The sequence below is a fragment of the Marmota marmota genome, unplaced genomic scaffold (genome assembly GCF_001458135.2).
Source record: "Marmota marmota marmota unplaced genomic scaffold, marMar, whole genome shotgun sequence".
NCBI lineage: Eukaryota > Metazoa > Chordata > Mammalia > Rodentia > Sciuridae > Marmota > Marmota marmota.
Window position 1 is genome coordinate 46,696,952 of NW_025999990.1, and position 27,115 is coordinate 46,724,066.

General features: G+C 37.5%; 1 protein-coding gene and 1 non-coding gene across 18 annotated transcripts in view; both read right to left on the reverse strand.

Moving 5' to 3' along the window:
- The window catches only part of Dlgap1 (DLG associated protein 1), a 784,970-nt gene that overhangs the window by 182,826 nt on the left and 575,029 nt on the right, over positions 1-27,115 (reverse strand). For all 17 annotated transcript variants that reach the window (XM_048806496.1, XM_015482533.2, XM_048806497.1 and 14 more), the window contains 2 exons: positions 23,125-23,302; positions 13,227-13,467 (listed from right to left, as the gene is read on the reverse strand). In XM_048806496.1, the coding sequence (XP_048662453.1) occupies positions 13,227-13,467; positions 23,125-23,302 (419 nt within the window). The remainder of the gene's footprint in view (positions 1-13,226; positions 13,468-23,124; positions 23,303-27,115) is intronic.
- On the reverse strand, positions 18,412-18,482 carry Trnaf-gaa. The gene has a single exon. It is a non-coding gene; the product is annotated as a tRNA-Phe (tRNA).

Consider the following 27,115-nt stretch of genomic DNA (forward strand, 5'->3'; position numbering starts at 1 on the left):
AGAATAAAGAAAAAGTAGTGGGGGGCGGGGAAGAAAAGTCCAGGATGAGGCTCGAGAAGGAGAAAGCATTTGCAGCAAAGACATCACCAGTTAACTCTGGAACACCATTTCCACCAGAGACCGCAGAGTGCTGCACTAAGATTTATAAGTTTCCCCAAAACACGGCCCCTTGTTTTCTTCCTTTGACACACATCATGAAGCAAGGCTTCTTAGCCCATTTTTGGTGCAGATTTGTCAACTGTACTTTCTTAATGAATAACGATGCTCATGATTGGTCTCTGCTCCCCACAGTTCCACTCAACGTTCACTTTTTCTATTTTCAAAGGAGTTCCCCCTTTCTGAAAACACAGGTGGCCTACACTATTATATCAGATCATGACTGTGGCAAGAAACCTTTCTTCTCACCACAATTGCTTGGGAGGTTTTTTTCTGGCTGGAATACAGGTAAAGTTGAGAGTGGGCCTCTGAGTGCTAAGCTTTTGTTAGAATGAGAACTACAAAGAGATGGATTTATGTTTTTAAGATGCCAGAAGCCGGTTTGGATATAGCTTTATTCCTTTGTCCTAAACTCCCTTCTCCCCTCAAACCACCTGCAACTGTGGTTGGAAAATTAATTGCTTCTGACATGTGAAGGGGAAAAAAAAAACCTCTTAAAATAAATCTATGAAAACCTCAACGGCTACCACTATGAGAGTGGAGGGGACAAAGAAAAGGATCTTTGAAATTTTTTATTTTTTTTTTTAAGAATTCTTTCCTACGGGGCTGGGATGTGGCTCAAGCGGTAGCTCGCTCGCCTGGCATGCGTGCGGCCCGGGTTCGATCCTCAGCACCACATACAAACAAAGATGTTGTGTCCACCAAATACTAAAAAATAAATATTAAAAAATTCTCTCTCTCTCTACCTCTATCTCTCTCACTCTCTCTTAAAAAAAAAAAAAAAAGAATTCTTTCCTACGAAGGAGATTTTACATACTTAGGTAAATAACGATAACAAAGAAGTGTCTTTTTAGGGATCACTTTTAATTAACCTGTTCAACCTTGGAACCCAAGAGACCTCACTTAATGAAGAAAACCAAGAGAAAGCTGCGAGTGTGGTACATGCCTGTAATCCCAGTGACTTGGGAGGCTGAAGCAGGAGGATGGCAAGTTGAGGCTGCTTGGGCAACTTAGCAAGACTCTCTCTCAAAATAAAATATGAAAAGGGCCAGGAATATAGCTCAGTGGTAAAGTGCCCTTGGGACCAATTCCCAGTACTGAAAAAGAAAAAAAAAAAAGATAATTTGTTCCTTAAAATGATATGGGGGTGAATGTGACCATCCCACTCTCTGTAGAAACAAAATGGTTTATTTTTGGCTGCATGAGAAAAAAAAAAGTAAAGAACATTCTGTTTTTGTGGAGATGTTGGAGTCACCCCAGAAACCTACAGCACTTATTGGAGCAGCAAATTTCCTGGGGGAATCTTACATTTCATTTGTCAACCCACAAATACCTACGGACGAATCTTACATAGGAGAACAGTGGGTTTGTGTTGAGATGGCCAGAGGCCAGACATTTTGCAAAGCTGTTAATTAAATGGTACTGAAGCACTTTAACCTGTTATTGGGTCACAAGGAAGTAAGAGACCTACAAGAGTAGCAGAAGTGTCAAGACTGCTACAGGTCAAAGTCAAGTGCTTTGTTCCCTTCACTAAAGCAATTTAGAAATCTTGAGGGTTTGGGAGATATAGCTTTCTCTCCTTGCTCCTTCTTTCATTTCCTTTCATTATTCTTTCCTTCTCCCTCTCCTGTGACACCCCCCCCCCCCGCCATCCCCTGCTCTATCTCTTTTCTCTTTCTTTTTTTGAGAAATGGATCTTGCTGTGTTGTCTAGGCTGGTCTCAAAGGATGATTCTACCTCAGCCTCCTGAGAGTTGAGACTCCAAGCAAATACCATCATGCCCGGCTTATTTCCCTTTCTTCCAGATGGACAGATCTTCATATTTCAGATCACTCATAATTTTTTAAAATGAATTTAACCTTTAATTAATTAATTAATTAATTTTTATGTGGTGCTGAGGATTGAACCCAGGGCCTCACCCACGCTAGGCAAGCACTTTACCACTGAGCCACAACTCAGCCCCTCAGATCACTCATTTTTAAGCAGAAAAAAAGCTCTTTTACTTTGTGTCCTTTTTATCTGATTTACACGAACATTCCTTTGATTTAAAGAGATATGGTAAATGTGCTATCAATAAAATTGGAAAAGATATCGGCGTAGCTGCCATTTGATTCAACAAACACAGGACAATTTCATAACTATATAAATAGAGAAAGTAGTCTGGTATTAGTTTTATTTAAAAAAATTTTTTTTAGTTGTAGTTGGACATAATACCTTTATTTTATTTATTTATTTTATGTGGTGCTGAGGATCGAACCCAGGGCCTCACATGTGCTAGGTGAGTGCTCTACCACTGAGCCCCAGCCCCAGCCCTTAGTATTATTTTTGAAAGACAAGTTGTAGTCTATTAAAGTTCGGATCTACTGCGTGAAGCTTCTAGGTTATTGGAAGGATAATAGATGCTGCTGTCCTTGAGGATCCTTTGTCTTCCTCTTTCCTTAAATATCAAGATTGTTGAGTTTTTGTTTTGCTTTTGTGCCACAGCAGTTGGATTTTTTTTTAAAACCAAATATACAGTTTAGCCCATAGGGGGCAGGATGGTAGGACGATAACGCCTCTGAGAAGAGGCCCTGGGCAGCACCTAATACAATACTGGCTGGTCTTCCATTTGTGAATGTCCATGTGACCGTTGGGTCATGTTAGGTGGAACTTCTCTAGAACTACAAAAATAAGAAAAAATCATTTTTTTGTGTGTGTACAGTAGGCAGACAATGTCATAAAAGAGAGATAAAACAGTGTCTGTCTATCCACACCCTCTTCTAAGAAAACCACCCTGCTCAAAGCCCCCAGTGAGAGAGTTGTGGCCATTTGTGTCACTGGCATCTGAACAGGTGAAGAGAAGGAGGGTGGGTGTGTGAGTCAGCTTTTCCTCTCTGTGACAAAAATACCTGGCAAGAACATCTTAGAGGAGAAGAAGTTTATTTTGGGGTCACAGTTTCAGAGGTTCAGTCCCTTGATGACTGAATCCATTGCTCTGGGCTCAAGATGAGCAAGACCATCATGGCGGAAGGATGTGGTAGAGGATGGCAGCTATGAAGTAGAGGGAGAGAGGAGAAGGGGCTAGAGGGAAGAAGAATCCTGATAGGGCACACCTGTGATCCCCCTTCTCCAGTCACGCTCCACCTGTCTATAGTTTAACACTCAGTCCTTACACACCAGGATGCACTGATTAGTTTACAGCTCCCATCATCTAATCATTTCACCTCTGAACATTCCTGTATCGACACAGCAGCTTTCAGGGGACACCTCATATCCAAACCATGACAGTGGGCACGAAAACATAGCCCTAGAAATAATGGATGCCATTTTTCTAAATTTAGCAAAAAATGGGGGTAAGTACAATATAACACAGTACAGTAATATAATAGACTTTCCTTCTCTGAAACGTTCTAAATTATATTTGACATTTGAAGAAAAAAGTATGTGATGTGGCTTTTTAACAGATACATATAGGAATATTTAAGATAATTATACATAAATGGTAGAGGGCAAAGGGACTCAAAGGGAGGTAAGGTTTCTATATTTTATTCAAACTGGAAAAATGTGTACACTAGCATATCTTTATGGTGATCTTTCCTTTTTTTAAAAAATCTTTCATTGTAGTGGTGGTTACAGGAATCTAGGGATAAATTATGAACTCTTCATGCACATTATACCAAAGTTGTCCTGATTTTGATATTGTATGATATCAAGATACAATGTTAAGTAAAACCAGGTGAAAGTTACAAGGAACTCTCTGTACCCCTTTATACTATCTGTGCAAAATAAATACATAGTTATTTCTAAATAAAGAGTTAAGAGAAAAAGATGATGGAAAGAAGTTCTATGAAAATTATAAATGCATGTATTGTCTCATGATTCTCTGGCCATAATCAGCATTTTAAGAGAGAAAATTTCTTTCTGGGAGTGAAAATATGTAATAGAATGTTAGATGGAAGAGAAAATTGAGGGATGGTTTTAAAGAGACAGGATTGTAATCATACCCTCAAATTCAAGATGAGCCTCTGTCTTGATCACATCTGATGCCCCTTGTCAGGGCCACTCTCTCTCTAAAGCATTAAACTGGTTAAGCAATATTAATTTTAATGATACTATCTATATCCTTGAAACCATAAAATATTCTAGGGATAAAAACTAATTAAATTTGGGGTTGTGGCTCAGTGGCAAAGCATTTGCCTAGCATGTGTGAGGCAGTGAGTTCCATCCTTAACAAATAAACAATAAAATAAACAAATAAAACAAAGGGATGCTATCCATTTAACAATATATACTAAAACCCCACTCAATTGTGTGCCTTAAATGCTTGAAGCTATGGCATGTAAATAATATCTCAATAAAATTGTTTTAAAAAAACTAAACCAGGGCTGGGGTTGTGGCTCAGTGGTAGAGTGCCCATCTAGCACGTGTGGGGCCCTAGGTTTGATCCCCAGCACCACATAAAAATAAATAAATAAAATCAAGGTTTTGTGTCCAACTACAACTAAAAAAAATAGATAAATATTTAAAAAACTAAACCAAAACTAATTAAATTTTGATAATGTGTCAAATCTTTAGAGGCAGCTTGAACTAGTTTTTTAAATGTTAAATTAGAAGCTATTAGAATTTGTATTCTCAATAATACTGATAATTGGAATAAAAAAGTGATAAAAGTTCCTTTGTGTGTTTGCAGAATTTGTGTGTTAGTAGGGCACCAGAAGATAGCACAGAAAGCTTTCAGTGTTAACTGTTACATGATCATTAATTTGTCTTTTGATTAAATGTAAGAATGTTTCAAATGTCAATAGAGGAGAATCCTGATACTATTCATTTGTGATGGGGGGGCTCTGTTTTTAATCAAGAATACCTGGCAGCAGTAAAGGTTTGCCCTGGAAGCATGATAGAAAGTGATGGCAGGAGGAATAGACAGAAATACAAGACCTCAGGTCTTGGATTTACTACCTGGAGCTAAATAACGTTACCAAAGTGGCTTTAGAAGGTTGTCCAACTGCCAGAGTGAGCTGGAATTAATATGGTTGGTTTTCAACTTTGCTCTGTTTGTTAACATTCAATATGAACTGGACCAGATGACTCTGGACTTCTGAAGACTGTTAAAAATGACAGTTTTTTACATTATAAAACAATGTCAATGTAGGCATTTAAAAGTAAAAAAAGAAAAAAAAAAAAGAAAAAAGTGAAGTTTTAGGTCCCATGATTTCATCTTCCTTATTTTTTTTCCAGAAATTTCCCATATAATAAATATTCACATTTAAGAAGACTGATTTCTAATTTGTGTTTTCTGATTGACCTTTTTTGACTGGGTTACTTCATGTCTTTACTTTGCAGCTCAATAAAGAGACCTGTCAGGTCAGGATTAAATTACTGTAGGACTTTTTTTTTTTTTTTTTTTTTTTTTTTTAAACAATCCAAGGGCAGAGACCTCTGACCACTTCATTAGCCACGAAACAGAATTTGCCACCTGCTTAGTTTATACATGAGTTGGCAAAAATTCTTTTCTTCATTGACTACCATCTGACAACTCCATGATGAGATCAAGGGGTTGGATATTTGATCTTTTAAATCCATCATAATGTCAAAATGAGAAAGTGTAATATGAAATTTTAAACCCAAAGAGTATTTTCTTTTCATAGGTTTTTTTCTTTACTTATTTAAATTTCTATCTTTTATGCCTCTAATTCAGCTTTAAATCTTTATTTCACAGACCAACCAACATGACAGACCATGTCAATAATATGTGAATAAAACACTGTCTTTATAAGGGAGAGGCTTCCAGGAATTTTTAAGGAAAATACAGATTTCCAATATGGCAGGAACAAAATGAATATTTATGAGGAAAGAATGAAAGAAAAATCTTTGGGCCACTCATGCCAGAAATGAAGTTGTATTAAATTATTTCAGAGTATATCATACTTCTAAAAACATTTATTGATAGTTATAGAAATAATTTAAGAGCCTTCTTTGTTCTTACTAGCTATGGAACTTGGTCAAGTTGTATGAATTTTTTTTGGTTTTGTGGCACTGGGGATTGAACACAGGGCCTTGTACATGCAAGGCAAGCACTCTACCCACTGAGCTATGTCCCCAGCCCTAAACTCCTTTTTAATTTTTTTTAAATTTGTTTTAATTAGTTATTTATGACAGTAGAATGCATTTATGCACTTTGATATATCATACATAAATGGGATATAATTTCTCATTTTTCTGAGTGTACATGTTGCAGAATCATATAATTTTTTTCCCATTTGATGAAGAAGATAATATCACATACATGTCAAGAGTATTCAGTTGGATTACATGAGATCATCCATGCTGTTGGCTCATAATGCAGAGAGTAAATAGTGAGTGCTCAAAGGTTAGCTATTATCCTTATTATTAAACTAAGTCAGACTGAGAGATTTAAAATCAAAGCCAAGGTAGAGGTGTTTTAGTTTGTAACTTACACATTGCTTTCTTATTTTGTTTGAACCTCACACCAGCTCTATAGGATGGTGTACCAGAAACCCTTGGGGCTCCTTCACAATTTGCCATGTGATAACCATCATTGGGTAAAGGTGGCTCCCTGGCCCCTTAAGGTGTTTGGACTGCATTTTTTTTTTTAAATAAGGAAATGAATTTGGGTTGAAGTGAGGAACTAAAGGGGCATTTAAAAAAAAAAAATATATATATATATATATGATGTTGATGGACCTTAATTTTATTCATTTACTTTTTTAAAGAGAGAGAGAGAGAGAGAGAGATAGAGAGAGAGAGAATTTTTTTAATATTTATTTTTGAGCCACATCCCCAGCCCTTATTCATTTATTTATATGCAGTGTTGAACATTGAACCCAGTACATCACACATACTAGGCAAGCACTCTACCAGTGAGCCACAACCCCAGCCCTGGAGTGCATTTTTAAGATGCAATTTCCATACTTCAAAACAAGCTGAGTTGATGAAAGCAGATGGTATCCTTCAGATTTTAAACTTGGTTCGATGCCTGATGGAACTTTTGAATTTTTAGGACTTTATAATATCACTGAGGAATCCCATCTCAAGTTCTCCATAGACAGGAAAAGTTAAAAGCAATTTATCACTGTCAGATTTTTTTTTTTTCAGATATAAAAGCAGACAAGGACAAGTTGCCCTACAAGAGAAGGAGATCATACCACAAATCTTGCTCTCTCTCTTTCTGTCTGAGCCTCTCAGGATGGGGTAAATGGATGTCACCAGTTCTACTTAGAGAGATTCAAAAAAGAAAACTTCATTAGCAGAGAGGGACAAGGCATCAGGCCAGGCAATATCCAGAAATGTTTTACTTGATTTTTATCTTGAATGGAAAACAAAGGTGCTTTGTTTCAAAGGCTTCTGATTGATATCTACCCCTTGGACTTCTAATTCTTTTCCTCATTGCTTTATTAAAAGGACCTATTAATTAACTTAGCACCTGGTGGAAAGAAGTGAGCTTTCTCTGAACTCTGAACAGTCTCCAAAAAAAGGTCAATAAAGCTGGTAAGAGAAGCAGCACTATAATCTCATATTACACATGAAGAAATTGAAATTTGACTAACTTTATAATCAGGCAATAAAAAATGTGTGGAACAGGGACTCAAAGGAGCAAAGGACTGGTTGCTGGAGAGCTGGGTTTTTTATTTTGACTTTGTCTCCAATTAGATTCTGATTATCTACTCCCGCCCCCTTCTCTCTCCCCCTCGTTCTGGGGATTGAATCCAGAGGTTCCTGCATGCTTCCTTTCATTACCTTAAATGGGTTCAATGGATTAGGTGGGTACAGCAAACTTTTTCTGTGAAGGACCAGGTAATGAACATTTTTGGTTTTCTGGGTCATTTATTTTCTACAGCAACTATTCCACTCGCTAAAAGCTGCCACAGACAGAATGCAAACAAATGGGTGTGATTGCGTGCCAATAAGATTTTATTGACAAAACCAGGAAATGCATTGGTTACTTTGCAGATCTCTGGACTAGATGATGTAGAAGTTTCTTCTACAGCATATATTTTAGAATTCAACTTGTTTTAATGAACTGCTTTTAGATATTGAGCAAGATGAATAAATATATATGGTGGAACTGTCAGGGATGGGAGAGTGTGGGAAGAATATATCTCGATTTAGAGGAAAATATGATTTCTATTGTTGGAACAACCAAACTGCATATATGGCTGTAACTGTGGTCTCAGGTTTATGCCGAGGAGGGCAAACTGTTGACTCCCTGGCTGGACATCACTGGTGTTCTCCCACAGTGTACTATGCCCTAGGTCCTTGCTCTCCTTCTTCAAGGGCTACATAAAGGAACCCAGTTCAATCCATCATCTTTATAGAGGTTCCCCTAATTAGGAAATGACAGACCACACAGGTCAAACTTTAGCAGCAATAACAGTGTAGCCAATGAACCTACATATTCTTTCAACGTTTCATAAAGAATTTTTATTGCTATGTAAAGCGTCTTTGAAAAGCCTGTAATTCAAAGTGAAGACTTTTCTCAAAAAGACCCAAGAATCATACTCTCATGAGAGTTGACTATTTCTGTGAGAGTATTATTTTTATTCAGATGTTATATTGGATCTAAACTCATAAAAGCAGTAAGTGCTTATTTTTGAAAATCTTCCTCTCACTAGCCGTGATGGTACATGCCTGTAATCCCAGTGGCCCAGGAGGCTGAGGCAGGAGGATTGTGAGTTCAAAGCTAGCCTTAGCAATTTAGTGAGGCACTAAGCAACTTCATGAGAACCTGTCTCTAAATCAAAACTAAAAAGGGCTGGGGATGTGGTTCAGTGGTTAAGCACCCTTGGGTTCAATCCCTGGTACAAAAACAAAACAAAACAAAACAACAAACAAATAAACAACAACAACAAAAAACCCCAACCTTCTTCTCTTATGCCCTCCAACCCTCTCCACTTACTACTGGTTAGTAAGGTGTCTTTTCTGATTGCTTTTTGTATATACTTACAAGTGTGTGTCTCCATCTTTCTGGGTACATGTCTTCTTAAAACCATGGTACAATATTTCTGCCTGTTTATGCTACTGGTATCACTAGATGCCAATCTGCCTAGCTACAACATGATAATGCTTTTGATAAGTTCTAGAAAATGTTCAGCATAGGAAGCAAAAAAGAAAGCTCACCCTTAAACTGATATCACTGCATTAGTATATTCTGTAAGGGGCAGATTAAATCTAGTACTCCGAAGTGGGAGTCTGGTTTTATTTTGGGCACCTAAGTTCTACTCTTACCTAAAATACTCAGAGGACTGAGGCAAAGGTGCATGTTTTCCATATACATGAGGATAACTGCCCCATTTTTTTTCATTTCACTTTCCTACAGTAGCTCTTACCTGAATCTACAGTGGTTCATGTAAAAACTAGTTGAAACTTTGTATCTGCTGACCAACCTCTCCTCAGCTCTTCCTAGTCTCTATTTTGCTCTCAACTTCTATGAGATCAACTGTTTTGGACCCCACACATGAGTGCAATCATGCAGTATTTCTTCCTCTGGGCCTGGCTTATTTCACTGAACACACATAGGAAGAACCAGCTCTGGAATTCTGTTGTACCACGGGGTGACTATAACTGGTGAAAAACAATGTGTTACATATTTCAAAATAGATAGAAGAGAGGATTTTTAATATCCTCATCACAAAGAAATGGTATATTTTGGAGGTGATGAAGATGCTAGTTGCCCTGATTGAGCACTACACAGTGTACATGTGTATATCACACTGTATTACCCTATAAACATGTACAGTTATTATGTATGTATTGATTAAGAATAAAACTTATTTAAAAAAAACTTATTGAATCTATTGGACGGAGGGAGATTTGGATGACTGAAATAGATTACAGATTGAGAAAAATAAGATGCTATTATAGATAAGCCAAGAAGTCAATAAATCAAAGGAAACATAGCAATCAGTCACTCCCTCACTCTTTCCTAATTTGTCCCCATTGCTGGAGATGTCTCTGTTCATCCTCAATCTCCTGCTAATAATCCTCTAGAAGATCCCCGTTGCCTCTTAGAGCTGAGCCTATCTTTAGACTCTCATGTGGCATCAGACTCTTCTGCAGACTTTGTGATTTCAGGTTGCTAATATGAACAAAGACTGGAAGAGAAAGGCTTAATAGTACACTGTGTTGAAAATTTCAACAGTTAGAATGAGCTGACAAAAAAATCAAGGTCATAGAGTGGGGATTGTGGGAAAAGTTGTATCAAAAACAACACTTGAAGAAAAATGAAGAATTTTTTTTCAGAATGCGGGCAAGTTTTGGGAAAAAAATGAATCTGTTATGAATATCCAAGATTAATAAGCATAGGAAGAGAAGCAGAAGGAGAACCCGCCAAGTCCTGCTCTATCTAGACGCATACCTCACCTGTGTACATAGGCAAGATCAGTAATTAGAGCAACACCGTTTCCTGATTTCCACAGGTGAGTGTGTTCTTTCAAGTCTGTGATACAGAGACTATGAAAGGTGAGAGTGAATTTTTAAAATTTCACTCCTAAATATCTGATAGGCTACTCAGAACCTACCATAATGGTTGAGTACTTTATTTTTCCATGACTGTAAAAATAACATTTCACAATGTTTAGTTTGATGATTAAGAGCCAAGTCAAGAGCTGCCTTGTGTAAAAATCTGGCATGTTATCCCTCACCCTCCCACCCCAAGGGGCAAGTCACATCTTCCTGACTTACATCCTTGCAGGAGTAGCTGAGCCTGGAACTTTCTTACTCAGAAAGCAGCAAGGGGAGGTGGCCCAGTACTTAGGACAAGACTCAAGGGGCCCAAGGAGGAGAGGGTGCAGTTTCCTCCGTGTGGTTTTTATTCAATTCTCCTTGTTTGGGGTGTTCTCCCACATAAAGCCTCTAGATAAAGTTTCTCAGATTCAATTCAGATTCTAAATGGAACAACACAGGACACCCTCCCAGGCCCCACTCATCTCTTTCTCTGATAGGTCTGTTGGATTTTAGCACAGATACAAACACTCCAAACACTTTTGTTGTATACGTATTTCCCATCCACGATTTGAGGTATACTACAAAAATTATTATTATTATTTTTGGTACCGGGGATTGAACTCAGGGGCACTCGACCACTGAGCCACATCCTCAGCCCTATTGTGTATTTTATTTAGAGATAGGGTCTCACGGAGTTGCTTAGTGCCTCTCCATTGCTGAGGCTGGCTCTGAACTTGTGATCCTCCTGTCTCAGCCTCCCAAGAGGCTGGGATTACAGGCATGTGCCACTGTGCCCAGCTCAAAATTATTGACTATTTATCTGAAGTTAGAATCTAACTAAGTGACCCAGATTTTGTTTGGCCACCCTGTTGTCTGAACTCTAGGAGCCTCCAAGAGTATCTGGGAAGGGTCTTAGGTCCAGAGTTGTGGGTGTGTGAAAGCCGGGGGAGTAAGAACTGATACGTGAAATACAAGTAAAATCGCCTCTTAATAACAAAAATACAAAATCCTTTGATAGGTGAAGAGGGCACAGCCACTCAGTCTTTCACCACTTGATCTCCAACACCATTCCCGGAGGAAGCAGGAATGAGCCAGTGATCCTTCCCTTACAGACTGCTCTCCTGAGGGTGCCCCTTGGCACTCAGGCTCTGCATTTTTTTTTTTTTGTATTTAAGGACCCATTTCAGCTGGCAGACAATGAGATCATTATAGAGAGGAATAGACCAGACACTGGGGAAAGGTTGGCAGAGTGGGGACACCAAAAGACACAGAGCAGACCATCGAAGCTACATGCACTGCATGAATGCAAACACACACATAAATATGCCCGTGGTTGATTTTTTTTCCTGAAACATTTTTCCTCTTTGTAAATAAGTTTTATGTAATTTGTTAATGTTATCTGTGACTGTTTTTGGAGTATTTCCTAATGAGCAGGAATGGACATCCATTATCTTGGATCTGGAGGTGGCCAGCGAGGGTCACAGCTTCTGAGCTTGCACAAATGTCTAGAAACATCCCTTTTCCTAACACCGAGGTCTTTGTTGGCAGTGGTCAAAAACGAACTCCTCTCATTTAACCTCTAATGTCTTAAAAATTTTTCTACCTCAGTCCTGTAGATTTCTAGTTGCATAGTTAGGATTTTAACTTGAGTTTGATGACCTCTTATTACTCAAGCCTGCAAAAGTTCTAGGCTGAATCATAATTATTGGTATTTGATGCACCTAGAACTAAAATGAAATATTACAGTATTCTAATACAGGCTTTTCTTTCTAATTTATTCATCATTTTTAAAAATCTTGACTCCAAGTTTGATGATCTTCTTGGGGATTTACTCTATTTGAATTATGCTGAATTTAATCAGAAAGTTAAATCTGGTTAAGAGGGAGAGATTTTCTTCTTGGAACGCAATTGTTTTTATTTGTATCATCATACACCACTCAAGGCTACATTACTATGCAGGTTCCAGTGTGGTGGAAAATAGTTAAGCTTTTCTGTGCCTCTGTACCTAAAAATCTACTGATAAAAATACAGCTAAAATGCATAAACCTAAATACAATTTAGCGGGTTAAGGAGCTATTATTTATATATGATAGAAGATGAGATAAATCTGCTTTTGGTTGTTAACTCATAAAGCATTCAATTAATATTAGTGGCCCCACCATTTCTTCCTTTTTTCTTCACAGTGACATTTCAGGTCTTTTGTGATAGCCACTTTGTGGTTATCTTGGAATAATATAAAGAAATCTAATTCTGTGATGCACAAGAAGCAGGGTATCTGATTCATTTAGAGTCACAGCCCTAAAAGTCAGAGCCTTCTTATTGAGAGTGGGAATCGGTTGGGATCCATTTCCTGGCTCCTGGGATGCTGTGCTGTCCCCACCTCATGGTGCCAGAGTTTTAGTTTCCTGGGTTGATCCCAGAGATGGGGATGGAGAGGGAGGGAGGTGTGTGGGTGTGGTCAGAGGTGGGGATAGAAGCAGGTAGGGAAGCAAACCTTTTGTTTCCTGGGACACGGGTGGTATTTTCTTATTGGCAACTGTGTGTGACAACAGTGAGCGCACTGTCTTGGGGGACAGTTGTGCCCTAGCCTGAGGCCAGGCTGGCGGGGGCGCGGCCGGCTCACTCACCTGTGCTGCTTTGGATGGTCCTCACCGTGGTGGTGGTGCGTGGCGGGGAGGACGACCTCAGGGACACGCACTCGTCGTCCTGGGAGCAGCCCTTCTCGATGGCCCGCACGTAGCTGTGGCTCCGCATGCGGAAGCAGCCGGGCATGGGCAGGTCGAGCGCTTCCACCGCCTGCGACTCCAGCTCGCTGAACACGGATTCGCACACGGATTCGAACTGCCCGTTCACCTCCATTTCGCTCACCTGCGAGCAGAGGGGCGGTAACACCTGGCGGTTAGTTCTCCACCTGGTGGAGGGCCGATCTCTCTGGGCATCTCCAAATTGAATTCCCAGTAGAAAAAGCAGCGTCTTATGGTATTCAGCTGAAATGCATTTTATTTCTCGTGTGTGTGTGTGTGTGTGTGTGTGTAAGTAAATCTCCTCCCCCTTTGGTACCAGGAATTGAACCCAGCGGCACTCAACCACTGAGCCACATCTCCAGCTTTTTTCATTTTTTTATTTTGAGACAGGCTTTTGCTAAATTGCTTAGGGCCTCGCTTAGTTGCTGAGGCTGGCTTTGACTTGGGATCCTCCTGCCTCAGCCTTCTGAGACACTGAGATTACAGGTGTGCGCTACTTATTTCCATTATATTACAGACTATAATTGAATGACACCTAGCTAATCTAGGTGTTTGCCTTTTTTTTTTTTTTGTTGTTGTTGTTATTTTTCTTTCCCTTGAGAGCTTTGTTTTTAGAATGCGAGGAAATGATATCTGGGAAGCCTATTCCAAAGCATTCCGCTCTTCCTCTCTCCCTTCCTTCCCTCCCTCCTTCCTTCTCTCCTCCTCCCCCCACCTTAGGAATGGAACCCAGGGCCTCGTACATACTAAGCACCTGCTGTACCACTGAGCTATACCTCCAGCCCCTCCTTATTTATAAACGTGAATTTAGAGAGCAATTTTATCGGTCCACGGTCAGCTTTCATGTACTTCAGTGTTAACTTTTCAGTATGCACATTTTAGAAAGTAGTATTTTACTGTGCCTTTTGAAGTGACTGGTTCTCCAATAGTGTCAGTGTTGACTGAAGCTTAATTGAGTGCAAGTAATGGAAACATGCCCTATATTCTCTGGCAAGATACATTCTGCATAAAAATAGGCTAAGCCCAGATATGTTAAAATTGTGAAAAGCACTATCAAGATTTTGAAACTATTTACAGGTTTCAACTCTTTATAAAAAAGCTAAGATGGTCCACAAATTATTTATGAGTACTTTAAAAGCTCTTGGATGTGAGCCCTCCCTCCGCATTTTGAGGAATCAGTTTTTATTAATATTCCTCTGTATATAACTTGGGTTTGAGTACTTTTTGCAGAAAAAAAAGTCCCTAACTATATGTTCCAGCCAATATTTTACTTCGTAGCTGATTTTCTAGAGACTTGGAAGCAATTTTCATTTACCTTCCAAAACTTCTTGTCTCTATTTTTCCAAATATTGAATTTATATGGGTAATTGGGAATTTAATAGGTTAAACTGTAATTCAGCTTAGGCCACATGTGGAAAATGGTTACAATTTTTCATTGTCTCCTCTTTTGTATTATCTGAAGATGTGCTTCAGTAATGGGTAATTTCTTTAGACTTCAAATAAAAGTGACCAATTACTTTAAGGCATATAAACAGAGACATGCATTTCTTGATGTCTTTACAACTTAAATATAGTACTTTCATATCCTCTAATTTGATTAAAATCACTGCATATTTTCAAGGAAAATAAACTCTATGCTTCCATATTAAAATATATCTATATCTTTATCTGTATGTCTTTGTTCTTTAGGAAATACATGGGCATCCATTTAGAGGTAAAGAGATGGATATCTGCAACTGTCAAATGGAATGAGGGAAAGAAAGAATGGACAAGCTTTTATTATACACAGATACAGAAAACCATATGGAATAAAGGTATAACAACACAATCACAAAAAGTCAAGCATCTTGGGAACTGCTACCCAGATCAAGAAAGAGAATTTTTCCAGGCTTCCAGTAGCCCTTCACATGCCCCCTCCCAGAACTCCCACCTTCAACGATAACTACCATCCTGAGTTTTATTGCAAATGTCATTGTATTTCTTTACACTATTTTTTACCAAATTGTGTATCTTTAGACCCTAAGTTAAGTCTTATCCACTGAAAAGAATCAGATCCATCTATCAATTCACCTTCAACATACATTTCTTTTGATTGTAACTTACCTATTGAAGAGTCTGTGTTCCTTGACTAGTAAAGCTTCTCAGGTTTAGATTTTGCTAAATTCATATGAATGGTGGAATTTGGCATGTTCTGTTTTTCGTATTTCCAGAAAATTGTAAGCGGGAGCCAGAGACTTGATTTGACTCAGGTGGAATATGTGTGTGTGTGTGTGTGTGCTGGGGATTGAACCCAGGGCTTTGTGCATGTGAGACAAGCTCTCTACCAACTGAGCTATAACCCCAGCCCTGGTGTGTGTTTTTTCATCAAAGGGCACATTATGTCTGGGTTGTCCCCTCTTTATGTTAGAGATTATTTATGCTTAATGCCTAGATCCGTTCATTCTCTAGCGGGTGTTGCAAAGTGGCAATATTCAAATTTTAGTGTTAACTTTTTCAGTTACTAGTTGGAATATTTTTTTATAAAGAAATGCTTTCTCTCTTATATTACCCAATTACCTAATGGTTGCTTTTATATGAAAATGGAAGAATAAATGCTTGATTTTCCATTCCCCTGTATTTACAAAGTTTTGAGATAATAAATCTGTTCCCTTTTATCTTCCAAAGGTGGCCAATTTATTTTTTTTAATATATTTTTTTAATTGTCAATGGACTTTTATTGTATTTCTTTATATATGGTGTTGAGAGTTGAACCTAGTGCCTCACAAATGCTAGGCAAGTGCTCTTCCACTGAGCTACAACCCCAGCCTGATCAATTGATTTTTTAAAAAATCAAAATAAACTTACAGATTTAAAATATTTAATAGTTGTTATGGTTTGAATAAGTGTCCCCTATAGGCCATGTGACAAAAGCTTGGTTGCAAGTCTGTGGCTCTTTTGGGAGGTGGTTGAACTTTTAAGAGGTGGGGCCTGGTGGGAGGAGGTAAGGTCTGGCCCTTGAAGGAGATGTTGGGACTCCAGCTTCTTCTTTTGTCTGCTTTGATTCCTGGCTACTGTAAGTGAGCAGCTTCCTTGGTGACATGGTCCCTGCCACAATATTTTGCCACATCAAAGGTCCCAAAGCCTCTAAATCTGTGAGCTAAAATAAACCTGTCTTCCTTCAAGTTGATTGATGTCAGATATTTATTACAGTAATGGAAAGTTGACTAACACAATACTTTTAAATCCACTTTCTTAGTGAACTTAAATTTGTTCAATCTTTGACTAGTGGGAACCTAACATTGACTCTTGATTCCTATTAACATGAAACCAAAAGTCTTTGATCATGTGCTTGATATCTGCTGTGATAAGGTATTCCAAACTTATACCTTCGATGCCCAGTCCTGGGACCCATATATTTCCCCAAAAAACTTTTCTTTTTTAAGTGGACCTGGTGTTACAAGAACAGAATCTGGGCACTAGGGAGATTCACTCTTATTAATCTCAGGCCTTTTCAGTAGATAGATCTAGGAAACAAATCTACATAATTTAAATTCAGATTTCAGTGTTTTTTTAAAATATAACATCTTTTATATTATATCTTTATAATCTTATATCTTTATTGAGTACTCAAGTTTTCAAGAACACAGGAGATGATGGAATTGGAGTATTCTACAATTATTCCTTTGCTTTATTCCACAATATTTACACAACCACCTCTGAATAACAATATCATCATTGTCCATATCTGATTATTGAAAGCAGTTAAAAATTATTTTGCATCTGCTCTCTCTGTTCTTTCCTCATTTTAAAATAGTTGTGCTGTGCACACTGTGACACCATATAAACCCACATGCTGTCTCCTCTCCAGCCTTCATTTAGTTTTAATCCTAAAAATTTCTATGTATTTAATGTTTGCCACGAACTATGTCTGGTGGTTTTGATTGTCTAAATCTCATTGACAAGTAAATTGCCCAGGGTAAACTCACAGGAACAACATTCTCTGCATCCACACAACGTTGTAACACGTTTCCCTGCCTTTTATATTTGAAAGTCAGTTTTTTTTAGATATAAAAATCATTGGTTCATTTTTTCCCCCTGGAGTATGTTAAAATGTTACCCCATCTTCTGGTTTGAACCATTGTTACAGAAAGATTCTGATGGCAATTTCCTTTTCATTCTTTTCCCAGTCATTAGCTCTTTTTTGTATAGAGGTTCAAAGATTTTTTAAAAATTCCTTTAAGTGGGATTTTTAAAAACTAGAATATAATTTTACTAGAATATGTCCTGGTATTGATTATTTTGAGTCAATTCTCAAGTATGTGGTGTGTTCTTCCAAGGTAGTTTCAAGTCATCTTCTCATTTCAGGAACGTTTTTGCACACACACAAAAATTAGTGCTTTGTGTTTAAGGGGTAAGAGTATAGCTCAGTGGCAGAGCACTTGCCTTGTATAGGGAAGACCCTTGGGCTGCATTCCCAGCAGTGAAGATCAACCACAGCAACAATAACAACAAAAAACAATGCTCTTGTTACTGGTTTTTTTTCTTTTGCTTTGATTTTCTTCTTCAGGAGCTTCTTTCTATTGACTGTACTTTTTTGGGGGGGTTGGGGTACCAGGCATTGAACCCAGGGGTGCTTAACCACTGAGCAACACCCCCAGCCCTTTATTTATTTATTTATTTATTTATTTATTTTTACTTAGAGACAGAGTCTCTCTCTGAGTTGCTAAGTGCCTTGCTAAGTTGCTGAGGCTGACTTTGAACTCATGATCCTCCTGCTTCAGCCTCCCGAGCTGCTGGGATTATAGGCATGTGCCACCATTCCTGGCTATTGCCTATACTTTGATATTTGTCACTTTTCTTGAATCCTTTATATTCATTCATTTCTTTTTGAGTTTTTGTTTTGTTTTGTTTTGATTTGCCTTTGTGATGAACATCTTTTTCACTATTTATTTGCTTTGGTATTTCTTTTTCTCAGATGTGCTAATTCATAAGCTTTGCCCAAGGTTATTTTGGGTTTTATATCATTTCTTATTAATTTGTAGGAGCATTTTAAGCAACTAGAACATTAAGCCTTTCTATTTCTTTTCTTTGGTGGTGCTGGGAATTGAACCCAGGCCTCATGCTTTTCAGGCAAGCACTCTACCAGTGAGCTACATCTCCAGCCCTTAACCCTTTTCCTTAATGTGTCAAATATTTCTGGGCACATGGTAGGCACTACCTAAGTGTCAATATTATTTTATGAGACAGTGGAGTGGAGAGAATGAGATAAACAAATTTCCAACTCTCTTGAGACTGAGTTTCATAAATTAAAAAGTGATATTCCTTATACTGTTGATGTAAATTAATGAGATAATATGCAAAGCTCCTAGCCTATATCAGGTAACCAATAAGTGGCAACTATATATTGTTATTTCCATTGTTAATACTACTGACAGTAGCAACAGTGTTGCCACCAAATACTAGCAGGTACTGAAGTAATTAACCAGTTAGGAGTTGGAATACTTGAGTTTTCTGAAAGGTTCTGTAACTGTCTAGCTGTGTACCATAGGCAATCCATCTGGGTCTCTACTCTTACACACACACACACACACACACACACACATGCACACACACACACTGAATAGATATTCTAAGTCAAAAATTATAGGTAAATTGCTGGTTTTAATGCTAAGCACAAACTTCCCTAGTTACTACATTAATTTTTTTAGAAAAATGATGCAGTAACACAACATGTTGTCACATAAAATATATCTGTGGGCTTCTATTTTGATATTCTAGATGTGGATACTAAGGATTTAGATATAAAATAAGTTAAGACATGAATTAATTTTGAAATGATGGCTGTTAAATGAAATAGTGTGTAAAACCCCAATATTCTATAATTCTTTCTCAAATCTTACTTTATGTAACCCCTATTTTATTAGATGTATAAAGTATAGAAAAGAGTAAACATGAAAAGATGCTATTTCTCCTTTATCATCCAAGCACAATTTTTGACTTCTTTAGATTATGAATGACAGAAACAATTTAATTATTATAGATCAATTCTTTGACTTACAAAATTTTACTTTGATCCTGTGAAGAGTCTTTGATGATTAATATGTGAGGTTTTAAACAGAAATAGGATCTAATATACTTAAATTTGACAGTATTCTAGCTTCTAATGATGTATACAAGAGCATATCTCTAATATAATAAAAGCCAATACTTTTTGAAAAGTCTAGAGTATGTGTATGATTATATTGCTTCAAAAAGGAAACTATCGTCCTCTGAATAATGATAATACTTCATAGGAAATATGAAATTATCCTTAAAGTTTTAAAGATACATTACTAGAAAATTAAGTATGGTGCTAAAAAAATGATATGTCATTAGGATCCAATTTGGATGCCCCCCCCCCTTTTTTTGGTTTTACTTAAGGCCATATGACTAGAACATGGAATTGCAGTACTGACCTCACAGAGCATTAATGCTCTCTTGTGCCTGTGTGTTATTCGTTGATACCTTACTAAGCTACCACTGGGAAGCGATGTTGTCCCAAGGAAGATCAGAGCCACAGCACAAGGATTCAAAGCTGACAGCAACAAAAGCACAGGGTCTTGCTGGAGGAAATTATATGTTCCCTTGTTCTAAACATGTTAAGGTTATGAAAATTATAAATGTGTATAAGTATTTTTCCCAGAAAAATTTTAAACCCACTTATGCATTCTGCTTATATGATAGCTAAATTTAAAGACTATTGTATAGTTCTCAAAAACTATGTGACCACTAGGCTGTGTAGAATAAAGATGCTTCAAGAAGTTTTAAATATTATAATATTTATTATTAGAAATGAGGACAAAACAAGTCTAAATTGCACCAAAATGATGCCCCACCTATTTCCTTGAGATTGGGATAGATAGTGTGTATCTTGGCAAGGATTAATTAGCACTGATAGTGTGAGTTTCTTTTTTAACAATTTTCTTTTGGCACCAGGGATTGAACTCAAGGGCACTTAACTACTGAGCCACATCCCCATACCCTTTTATTATTATTATTTTAATTTTGAGACAAAGTCTCTCTAAGTTGCTTAGGGCCTTGCTAAGTTGCTGAGGCTGGCTTTGAACTTGTGATGCTCTTGCCTCAGCCTCCCAAGCCATGGGGATTACAGGTGTGTGCCACCACAGCTTGAGATTTCTTTAAAGTAAGGAAATGTATGGTGGCTCACTGTTGGAATCCCACAGGCCAGCTTTCCCTGGTCCTCTCCCTGCCCTGCCCTTGGAGGCTGATTGTGGACCTTGACTTGCACTTCATGATTCTATTCAGATCGGAAATCTCTATTTTGATGGCAGAAACAAAGTGAGAGCAGTGATCCTATTCTAGGGTTATTCTCACAGTCAGATACTTCAGCGACCAGTCTACCATTTCATCATTTCTTTCCTAAGTTTATTATTTGTTTCATCCATGTAAGTACCACATTATGTCACCACCACCACCACCACCACCACCACTGTCACTGCCACCACCACACTATACTACAACTGTCATAGCTGTCACTCCTACCACTGTAATTATCAATACTACCACCACCACCATTTCCACGACCACCATCACTACCACAAGTATTATCACCATCACCATCATCACCATCAACATTGTTATCACCATCATCAATACCACCACACTATACCATCACCACTTCACCAACATCAGCACTAATTTTCACTGTGATGATCACAATGTCTTCCAAACCAGCCCGTCTCTAGCCTTTCATCCTCTATCTTTCCTACATTTTGTTCCCAGATTAATGATCCCACATAAAAGTTCTTATAATACCCATTACCTGTTTAAAAGCTGATATTTTATTAGTCTTCATTATTAAAGGCCAATTCATTTCTGTTTTTTTTAAAGTGAATAAAGTCCAGTTCTCTGGACCAGGCATATAAAGCCATCCATAAAAAAAAGTGTCCAGAACAATTTTCAGAATAGATCTCCCAGTGCTGTCTCTACAATTATTACAAGCTCCAGCAAAACTAAAGCACTCACTATTTCCTGAATATGCTTTAGGTTAGTATTTTCCAAAGTTCAGATCAAATTGCAATGCTATTAGAATCACTTTGAGAAGCCAGCCAATCCCTAAAAAACAAATGCCAAATGTCTTCTTTGATATAAGGAGAGTAACTAAGAACAGAGTAGGGACGAAGAGCAGGAGAAGAAGATTAACATTAAACAGGGACGAAAGGTGGGAGGGAAAGGGAGAGAGAAGGGAAATTGCATGGTAATAGAAGGAGACCCTCAGGGTTATACAGTGGAGGAGGTAGAGAGAGAGGAGGGGAGGGGAGGAGGGAGGTGGGGAGGGGGGANAAAAGATTAAATGTTTTAGCCAAAAAAAAAAAAAAAAAAGAATCACTTTGAATACTTATTAAAACGTGATTTCCTAGACCCCATTCCTAGAAGCTTGCTCCTGGGTCCTTACCATCTTTTTGTTAGCTTTGGGATCTAGTGGCCAATTTTATGGCCCCAGGGAAAGTCCCATTTAAACCTACATATCTTACAGGTATGTTTCTAAGGACTACTATTTATAAAAATATAAAGCAATTGGCATGGGAGTTCCTAACAAAAAGTGTCTCTTACTCAAGAGTGTTTTTGAAAGAAAGAAAGAAAGGAAGGAAGGAAGGACGGAAGGAAGGAAGGAAGGGTGTTTTTGTGGTGGTCAAGAAGATAATGTTTGTTATGGAACATTCATGTTTTTTATATGCCCTCCATTAGGCAGTCAACCTCTGAGTATTATGTACGCTTGGATAACTTGCAAAATCTGGCCCAGTGTTTTGCTCAAACAATATTGGCTGAATTAATGGTAGGGTGTTTGTTATTATTATTATTTTTTTGTTTTTTGGTACTAGGAGTTGAAACCACGGCTGCTTTACTACTGAGCTACATTTCTAATTCTTTTTATATTTTTATTTTGAGACAGGGTCTTAAGGTATTCAGAACCTTGTTAAATTATTGAGGCTGTTCTCAAACTTGAGATCCTCCTGGCTCGGCTTTTCTATTTGCTAGGATTATAGGTGTGCACCACTGGGTCCAGCTGTACAGTGCTTATTTTTAAAAATTGTACTGTGAATTTATATACAGAGCCTAGTCTAAGATCATTAAAAAAAATACTCTTCTTGAGCTAGTTCAGAGCATATGCAAAGTCCTGAATTCAATCCCCAGCACCACAAACAAAACAAGACAAAAAACAAAACAAGAATACCCTTCTTTATGCCCTCCCAGAGGGAGCCTCAAGGCACTTTCTGTTCCTCTGGTGGCCCCTGAAAACTGCAGGATCAATTCCTCTGAGTCCCAGGTTTTCTTTTCCCCTGAGCCGAGTTCAGTCTTTTCAAATACTGAGGCTTTTGATGGGAGAACCTCAAGAGTTTTAGCTCAATAGTTTGGATGCAGTATTCAGTCATCTGTAATGAGTCTTCATCATTGAGTCTTGGTTACCAATTCATCACAGTGGGACTCTCATTACCAAGACACAGTACCCCTCAGGACCCAGTTGAGGTAAATGGGTCACATGTTGCTTCCGTGTGCCTGAGTCCTGTCTTGTGACCTGCTCCATACTTTAGTACTTTTATGATTAGACACTGCTTTGATTTTGTCAGTAGCATCTATCCTGAACATGTGCATACTCTTTATAGCATGTGACTGGACCACCAGTCTGATTCATCAATGATCTCCGTGGGGAGTGACCATATTTCCATCTCCCGTCCTCTCAGTTTTCACTAACCCTCTGCAGCTAAAGGCTCCTGCCCACCACTGATCTGATGGGGCTTACCTGGCTAATGGTGCTCATAGCTCGCATGTAGCTCTCATTCCGGGAGCGGAACTTTGGTGATGTGAGCAGGCCTGCAGGGTCTAGGCTGTCCAGGCTTCGGTTGATTGACACTTCACTTACTGCCCTCAGGTAGCTGTGACTCCGGATCTGGAGTTTGGGTGAATGTTCATTGGAAATCCTGGAAGAGAACAATGAAAGAGGTGTATATTCCAAAATGTAGGCCGTGATAAGATGCAAAGCTACCATTATTTATGTATCACCCTAAATAATGCAGAAGTCCTCCTAAGGTTGCCCTGTGACTTCCCATGGTGTCTCAGAAGGAAGATCCTTTTTCCCCCCTAGGTTCATATTTTTGTTTTCCTATTTCATTTTTTAATTTTAACTAAAAATTTTAATAAACATATAGTAATTTTACATATTTAGGGGGTATGGGATGATATTTCAATGTATGTATACAATAGGTAATGATCAGATAAGGATAACTGATATATTTATCATGTCAAACATTTATAATTTCTTTGCATTGGGAACATTCAGAGACCCCTCTACTAGTTATTTAAAATTCACAATTAATTTTTGTCAATCATAGTTACTCTACTGTGCTATAGAGCATTAGAAGTTATTCATCCTATCCAGCTGCACCACTGTATCTGTTAACCATTCTCTCTTCATACTCGCTACCCTTTCCTTGCCTCTGGCAACCACTATTCTGTTATCTATTTCTATGAAATTAACTTTTTTAGCTTATACATATACGCGTATTTCACTTAACACAATCCCCTCAAGTTCCATCCAGGTTGCCATAAATGATAGGACTTCATCCTTTTTTATGGATGAATAATGTTCCATTTTCTTTATCCATTCATCCATTGATGGACACCTACATTGACTTCATATCTTGGCTATTGTGAATAGTGCCACAATAACTAGAGGAATGAAGATGTCTCTTCACCGTACCAATTTCATTTCCTTTGGATATATACCCAGTAGTAGGATTTACTGGGTCATACGGTAGTTTTATTTCTAGTGTTTTGAGAAAACTCCATACTGTTTTCCATAATAGCTATACTAGTTTACCTTCCAATAATAGTGTGTGAAAGTTTCTCTTTCTTCACAAAAGAAACTTTTTGACAGGAAACCATTAAGATCTGATGATATTGAGAGCAATTAAAATTCTCTTATTCTTTCAACCATGAAACAATCTTCCTATTCACATGGTCTTAGGCATCCTAAGGATGGAGATAATAGCAATAACTCTCCTGACCAGAATTCTGAATTGTGTAAGGTACAAGATTTCCTTTGCATCTATTTCTTTCTTGGGGTCCTCTTTTTTGCTCTTGGACTCTCTAGTAACAACCAGAGGTCTGGACCTACATTTGTGGATCCATTTACTCTCTTTCTCTCTTATCTATCTATCTACCTTGCTGCTTATCTATCTCATCTTCAACTCTTTCATATAATTGAGATTGAACTTAGTGAACAGAATTGAAATCTTTTTTTTTAAATTTTTTATTGTTGGTTGTTCAAAACATTACATAGTTCTTGATATATCATATTTCACACTTTGACAGAATCGAAATCTTAACCATTAAAAATGCACACATCTCTGAGTTTTGATATATAGTGACAAGTCTTTACATACTTTGTATTCTTTGTATTTATTCCAAAGACTATAAAAGTAGGAAATGCTCATTGAAAATAGCAGCCTATACAGCAGTACACAAAGCAGAAAATGGGTCTCTTTCTTCCTGTTCCTGCCTCTCAAATTCCACATCCTTTAGAGAACTAGCTATTCATAGCAGTTTGATATATATATGTTCCTCATTTTTCTATAAATATATAGAAATATATATTTAGAAATAAATATATATAAGTACATAATTTAATTTATGTTTTGTTTTAAATTTTGTTTTTACATGGAATCAGGGTGACTTTTCTTTATTATTGTTGTTATTATTATTATTATTGTGGTGCTGGGGATTGAACCCAGGGCCTTGTATATGCGAGGCAAGCACTCTACCAACTGAGCTATATCCCCAACCTGATGATAATGATGATGATGACGATGATTATTGGTATATATGGTGCTGGGGATTGAACCCAGGGTTTCACACATGCTAGGCAAGAGCTCTATCACTGAGATACATACCCCCCACTTTTTAAAATATTTTTTTATACATGTACACAATACCTTTATTTATTTACTTTTATGTGGTGCTGAGGATCTAACCCAGTGCCTCATACATGCAAGGCAAGCGCTCTGCCACTGAGCTACAATCCCAGCCCCTCCAGCCCTTTTTATTTTATTTTTGGGACAGGGTCTCACTAAAATTTGCCCAGACTGGCCTTGAATTTGTCATCCTCCTGCTTTACTCTCCATGGTAGCTGCATTTACAGGTATTATGTCACCATGTTCGGTGATTTATTCAAATTTTAAAATTTTGATTGAAATATTGATTGCATCTAAAAGAATTAAGGTTGATAAGAAAAGAGATGCATATTCAATACAAATATTATTTTTTATCATTGACCTTGGAATCTAGCTAATGGTATTTGAAAATGAAAAAGAAATAGGAAATACAAATATTGCAAAGGAAGACAAATTTTTAATATTTACAGATTATATAATTAGTTATCTGAAAGATAAAAGAAAATTGACAGAAAAAATCAGGAAAATTAATAAGAGAGATCCTTGAGGTAGCTAGATACAAAGTCAAAATAAACGAGCATCTTTTCTATATACTTCCACCACCAAATAGAAAATTTAACTTAAAAATCTCACTCAAATTGAAAAAATGTAAAATAAATAGAAATTACAAGAAAGAAATATACCAGAATTTTATGAAGAAAATGATAAAGCTTTATGGAAGGCAATAAACAAGGACCAAGTCATGCAACAAACAAAAACACAAACAAACAACTTTCCTGGGTGGAAATGCTCAATTTTGTAAACCTTTAAATTTCTCCAAAATTGATACATAAATTCAATGCAATTACAAGAAAAATCCCCATAGAGTTATTTATTGGGATGTAACAAATTCATTTAAAAGTGTACATGAAGTTCACAGAAGCACTTTATATATAAGTTAAAGATGGAAATAATACAAATGTCCATAAATTGATGAACTAATAAAATGAGGTACAATTGCATATTATTTAGACAAGAAAAGGAACGAAATATTGGCACAGGCTACAGATAGAATAAACTTTGGAAAAATCAGGCTAAGTAAAAGAAGCCAGTCACTAAGGACCACATATTATATAATTTCACCTCTATGAAATGTCCATCAAAGACAAATCCTGAAAAGGCAAAAAGTTCCTTAATGGTTGCATAGATCTAGGTGGAGAATCGATGGGGAAGATGGTGGTAGAGGGGTGTTTATCCATAGGATCTGGTGTTTCTTTCGGAGGTGATGAAATTGTCATGAAATTGACAGTGGTGATGGTTGTAAAACTTGAATATATTAATCTTATTGAACTGTGTATTTGATTTTTTTAAATATATATTTTTTAGTTCTTGATAGACTTTATTTTATTTCTTTATATGCGGTGGTGAGAATCGAACCCAGTGCCTCGCACATGCCAGGCAAGTGTGCTACCACTGAGCTCCAGCCCCAGCCCTTGAATTGTGTATTTGAAATGGGTGAAATGTATGGTATGCATATTATAAGCTCAATAAGGTGTTAAAAGTCTCAAAATAATCAGATTTCCTTATGAAGAGAGCTTGGAGAGTGGGCCAAACTAGGGAAAGAAAACCAGTTAATGTGCTTGCAATATTGCAATAGTCTAAACAGGTGATTGATAAGGACTAGTATCAGTGGTACTTGAGAGGAACACTTAAGTTTGAGAATCCACATGAAAAGTGGATGTCAAAGACAGGTTAGAAGGTGGGGGTTCAGAACAATTTGAAAATAAAAATAAAAAGACAAGAGGTTGAATGTCCTCCATCAGATCTCCACTAAACTTTATAGCAACAGAGATTAAAAACTGT